Genomic DNA, 6,000 nt, shown 5'->3' with positions numbered 1-6,000 from the left:
CGAAATGATACTTGACTTTATCTTTTGCGTTAAAGGATTCATTATCTAATAATATGCACCAAAATTTTTGGCTAAACCCAGAATTTTTAACAAGAATTGGTCTTATTCGACTAGTGTGCTGTGGGTCACTTGGCGGTCGATGCGCGGGCTCTTATAATTAAAATGAAAGACTAATATTTCGTAGGCTTGTTGTTGACTTCATGATACAATATATTTTCACTATTACCAAGGGATTTGAGAAAAATTAGATTTTCGACCCGCCCTAGTATATAAGGTTCGGTCTCGCCCGCACTTAGACTTCTTTATTTGTTAAAATTACAAAAATCTTTAAATTTTTGTCGGCTTATCAAAAGAGCTGAAGGCCTAACATAACATATTTATCTTAAAGCCATAGAATTAGATCTCGTCCACTTATGGTTTTATAGAAAATTGATTGAAGAGCGATAAGCTTTAACATTTACTCACTTTTCTATCGGAGCCTATTAAGCGTTTATTAGATTAGAAACATTTCAAGATCATAAATTTGAGCATATCTATACTTGTATGTACATAAATACATACTATTTATGTTATATTATTAAATACACATGATAATAGAGATACCAAATCGAAAAGGAAGGCTGAATCATCACTTAAAGGGCTTTGAAAAAAGAAATCGTGAAGAAAAATCGAACTGCAGCACTTTATACGCTGCGCAAAAGTATTGTTATTAATTTATGTATGGGTGTTAAATATAAAAACTAAAATTTCAGAAAAATCTCTTCTTAGCGTATAAACTGTAAGGTTTTACAAAAAGCTACATACATAATTCATTAGATGGCCAGTTTCAGTTACGCATATTAATTTCTACTATTTTCCATTGTTTATTTTTCTACTTTTACATTAAATATAATTAGGTTTCTCCGCACTCTCTTGCTAGTTTATAGCGTTTAGTTCATATATTATAAGTTGTTCATAAATAAGAGAGCTCACCTGTTGATAAAGTGTTTGAATGAATGTTAGCTTTTGTTATTTATCCGCAATTATAACTAGCAATATCTAGCCCTCTCCATAAAACTTGAATTCTCGTTATGCGTTACGCAATTTTGGTGATTCAATCAACTTACGTACATACACATGTACGTATATAGGTATGCAGGTATGGTCTTCTACCGACTTGTGGTGTTTATGTACATATGCACTTAATATTTGTTAATCAGGTATTATCGAAATTATTTAACTTAACTTTGTTTCTTGTGACATCATCGTTAATGGCACATACCAACATATTTATGTATTTTTGTCTTATCCAACAACAAACTTAACCTTCGATCTACTTAAGTGAGATAGTAGTTGTTTTTCTATAGCGCAGATATGCATATGTGTATGCATGTATGTACCCTGTCGGAAAACCCACTAGTGCCGAACTGGTTCTGCACTAAAGCATTTAGAACCATGACTAGTGCCCGTTTATTTTTTTTTGAGTGCTAGCAATTGGCGAATTTAACACTGCGATGTCCTACGAAGTGTCAATTGCCCCCGCTGCATCCATTTTTCGATAGTTCCGAACTAGTCCTAAATTTTATAGTTCCGAGTCAGGTCTAACTGACGAAAAAAGTATCATGATTTTTTTCAGTCTTTTTGGTTTTTGAATGTGTGTGGCTCTAAATTATTTTCAAATAAATGTATTTTCAGTTTGAAATTAAATTTGTTTGAATGATTGTAAAAAATGTACGTTTACATACCTTTGGCCGTAAGCTGAGTTTGCAGAGGTGCTTGCTCTTATTGGTTAGATTTCGCAAGGTTCCAAGATGTTAATATGTTAACACAAATTTTGGTTTTGTATTACCAAACTATGAAAAAGCATCTGCGAAGTGCAGAGTGAAAGCTTATTTGAATGAAAAAGCCGCCAAACACATATCTATGTAATGTAAACATCACTTTTTCCATAGTTCTGAACAAGTTCAAAATTCGACAGATAAGATCTAGTTCGTTCTGCATCCCTTTTTCTATAGTCCCGAACCAGTTCTAAATTCGTCACCTTAGATATAGATTTTTAATGTAAGAAGTGAAATAAAATAGTTTTTTAAAAGTACATATGTACCACATTTTTAGTTACTATCGGACTGGCTAGTTTTTGGCGATAAAGAGCTAGTACGGAACTAGCAATTTGATTCATTAGTTCGCGGTTTCCCTGCAAGGTACATTAGTATGTATATATCTACAAATTACTATCCATTTAATACGGGCGGTAAAAACAGTTTATTCACGCTAAGCATAACAACATACGTATTTATGTACATAAATCTTCATTAAAGCGCTCATAACGCCGAGATGGGAACGTAATTTAGTTAAATAATAAAAGAAAAATTTAAAGCAGAACAATAGGTCACCACAGCCTTTATATATGCCACAAGTTTCTATGTTAGCACAAGTGATTCTGTGAAACGTACACATTAATGAACGTATGAATAGATGTGCTTATCACGTTGATATGTAAAACCTGTGCCAATTTATACATAAGTGAGCGCAGGTTATGCAATTCCCAAGTTACGTCTCCCTCTTAAAACGCAGTGACAACACCAATATACTAGTACTCAAACAAATAAACAACTTTTGGATACCTGAAAATATGCATAAATATGAATAGCTAAAATGTTGTGCTAAGCAGTTTTTCTCATACCAATACAAATGTAATAACTTACTTGACTGTATGCTGTTGGCTGAAATTGCTTTGTTGTGTTGACACCTGTTTGGCTATTACATACTAACTATTAAATACATACTTTATTAAAAATAGCTCAAAATGCCTTTTTCGTAAATATCTAGTAGTTCATGTATACATACATGTGTACATACATTTATGTGTACAAATGTGGTTATAACCTGTATATTGGCAATGCGAATGCATGCACGTAGAAATGTGTGAAAACTCTAAAATTAATCTCATTTATAACAATTGCAAGCATTAAATAATTAAAAAAATAATAATAATCTGCGAAAACTATTTAATAAGAGCTTTTTAAACATGTTGTCGTTATTCTTTATTAATCTTAGCTCGCGAGCTTGAAACTGATTCGGATGGCTGGGAAGAGCGAGAAGCCTCAAGAACACATTCCGTAAAATTTTCTGAGGAATCAACGCAGGAGAAGGACACACCGTTTGTCAGGCAAAATACACCACACCCCAAGGAGCTGAAAGCAAAGGCACACAAACTATTTGCAAAAGATCGTAGCAGAGTTGATGACGCCAACTTAGATACAGTTTCTGAAGAAGTAAGTAAAAAGTGTTATATTCATTGTTGTAAAAAATAATGCTTTAAATACCAATGTCACATACGACAAAGAAATATTTTCAACTTGCCAATCACAAATCAGCTATTTACCTTAACATCATTTATTTTCTTAACAGACATCATCAAAGTTCGTTGTTAGCAACGCCGCAAGAATCGGTCCTAATTCCACCATAGTAGAGGACGTAGCAGAAGCAAAACCCATCTATGATAATCATCAGCAGCAGCCTATCTCACCACAAACCCCAACAGCAGCGGTATCATTCGCGCAACAGCCTGTTCTTGCTCAGGCAGCCGGCCAACAGCAAGACCCGAATGGAAATTCCGCAACAGCCCACGAACCGATTGCAAGCGTAGCACCCGAGCATGGCAATGCCGCTGTAGTGGTGACTTCAGCGATTGTAACAGCGGCAACAGCAACGAGTGGCACTGCCGATGAAGAAGAAGACTTTGTAAGTACAGACACAAACCACTCCAAAGCATAGCAAACTGTTAACCGTTTCAACATAGTAACATAACCTGATTTCCGTACGTTTCTTATGTTAACTTGCAGGATGAATCAGAAAGACGTGTTGGCTTTCAAGTAGAGGGGGAGGATGACGATTTCTACAAACGTCCAATGAAGTTGCACAGACGGTATGTACACATATTGCATAAACAACTTCTACAACAATTAATTAGTTTTACTGTTTCAAAAATGTTAGGAAAGTCTTGCAGTTTACTAAAAGATGAAACCTCGATTTTTTACATGAGTAGTTACACGCAGAAATAGGATTGTTCGTTCAAGATCTCTAGTAAAAAATGTCCAACAGCAAATTTCTCTCACAAGAGAAACATATCCAAAATGGTACGCAAACAGGAAATTTGCAGAAACTTTCAAGTTAGACGAACAGTTGATAGAAATTTTGTTTACATTCAAAAGTGTAAAATTGAAACGGAAGAGAACAAATCCCAAAGTTTTATCCTGACACAGTTTACTGACTAAACGAGTAATAACTTACTTCTTACAAGTTTAATTAGTCGCATTTTATTGTTTTTAACCTCCAAACCATCAAATTCAATTTAGTGATTTGTGTAAATTCCAATCAGCTGTTTTTAATCAGCCGTTTTCTTGTTAGCAAAAATTTTTCCTGCAGAAACTAGCAGCTTCCCCTCAAAATGATATGCCATTTGGCTCTCTCGATTTCCCCTACTTTGCAGTGACAGTAACAGTTATAAGTTGAGGTCTGATTATGCATACTTCGCATAACTTCGCACAACTATTTTTACCACTGCACGCGAAATATCACTTAAGAAAAAGTGAAGCAAAATCTAAACTCCAACGATCGCTAAGTTTTTACAAGTTCTGCTAATTTCTGGGTAAAGAAGTACATACAAAGTACAGGCAAAATTACAGTTTAAAGGTTATGCAAAGTATACATAACACTGTGCATCAGCCGAAACCAGCCCGGATTTTGTTAACATTTCCTGAAAGTATACCCATCCAGTAGTAAAACACTCGGTGGATTTGTAAAAGTTAGCTCGTATTTTTATTTTGTGGCCTACTACTTCATGTCTCGGCCTAACAAATGGTTAAAATTAAATTTAATAATATATATAAAAAAATTTCATGGGAAATATTTCCGTAGAACATTTTAACCCATTGGCTCCCGCCTGAAAGGGCGGGTTTTGACTCTTACTTCAAGGATTAAAGGTTGAATATTGAATAAGGAAAATGTACTAGCAACACGAGTTTACGGTTCAGATGTAAACGCTTCTGACTTTGCACATCGATTACACGGGTTCGATCCCTGCTGAGGTCTAGAAAAGAGAAGTCTGATGAGGAGATGTGATCTCCGAAATGGCTGCTATAACTTCTACCGCTTAGTCTTTTGCTTGTTGCTTTTTCCATTTTCCTAATAAAATAATCGTGGTACAAAGCTCAATAAAAATATAGAAAATAAAATACAGTTTATTCTCTAACAAGTCTAAAAGTTTTTAAAAGACTACATAAAACGGGACAAAATTTCACCCAAATTCCGAACTTTTTTCTCAGAAGTGTTAGAATTTTTCGGAGTAGACAGTTTTGTAGCCCATTAAATTTCAGTCCAATAATGTGCAAGTTTGAAGTGGCTAAAAATTACCGTTGATTTTTTAGAACTTTTTTCGCCGAAGGTGTTGCGAGTTTCTCCATATAAAACTTCCATATAAAACTGAATTGTGTGTATTCGTTATATGGTAGCAAATGGGGGAAAAAAAATTAAATTCTAAAAAATCAATGGTAATCTTTAGCGACTTGAAACTTGCACATTGTCAGACTTAAATTGAATGGCGTTTTTCAACCAAATTCTGAGATAGGGTGTTTTTCTATAAAATTTTGAAATAGGGCGTTCTTCAATCAAATTATGAAGTAGGACGTTCTTGAAACGCTTTCTGAGATAAGGCGTTTTCGAACTGGCTGCCGAGATAGGTTAATCTTCCACTCAGCCATCGACTTTTTCTGGAAGCTTCCTTACCAATGATTTTTTAGAAACAATTTTGAATCAATAACAGTTATTTTCGGTCCCTGGTTATTTGATTACAAACTAATATTTAATTAAGTACTAATTGTTGCAACTTGAATTATTTAGAATTAAATTAAAATTTTTATTCAGATTGAGGCCGTTTGAAATGAAAGATGTTATGGAAACACTGCAGTAATTTGCTTTTTATTTGCTCAAGCACAATAAAATTGTTAAATATTCGATGGT

The 6,000-nt window shown here is 34.3% G+C and overlaps 1 protein-coding gene across 8 annotated transcripts in view; it reads left to right on the top strand.

Moving 5' to 3' along the window:
• LOC108376139 (scribble planar cell polarity protein) overlaps nt 1–6,000 on the top strand; it is a 483,715-nt gene that overhangs the window by 186,112 nt on the left and 291,603 nt on the right. For all 8 annotated transcript variants that reach the window (XM_017632340.1, XM_017632355.1, XM_017632348.1 and 5 more), the window contains 3 exons: nt 3,037–3,254; nt 3,391–3,723; nt 3,825–3,907. In XM_017632340.1, coding sequence (XP_017487829.1) covers nt 3,037–3,254; nt 3,391–3,723; nt 3,825–3,907 — 634 coding nt within the window. The remainder of the gene's footprint in view (nt 1–3,036; nt 3,255–3,390; nt 3,724–3,824; nt 3,908–6,000) is intronic.

This window comes from Rhagoletis zephyria, unplaced genomic scaffold (assembly GCF_001687245.7).
Source record: "Rhagoletis zephyria isolate East Lansing unplaced genomic scaffold, Rhagoletis_zephyria_1.1 Rzeph_scaffold_00097, whole genome shotgun sequence".
In the NCBI taxonomy this organism is placed as follows: Eukaryota; Metazoa; Arthropoda; class Insecta; order Diptera; family Tephritidae; genus Rhagoletis; species Rhagoletis zephyria.
Note: the sequence above shows the minus strand (reverse complement) of the source record. Positions and strands in the feature narration are given on the sequence as shown.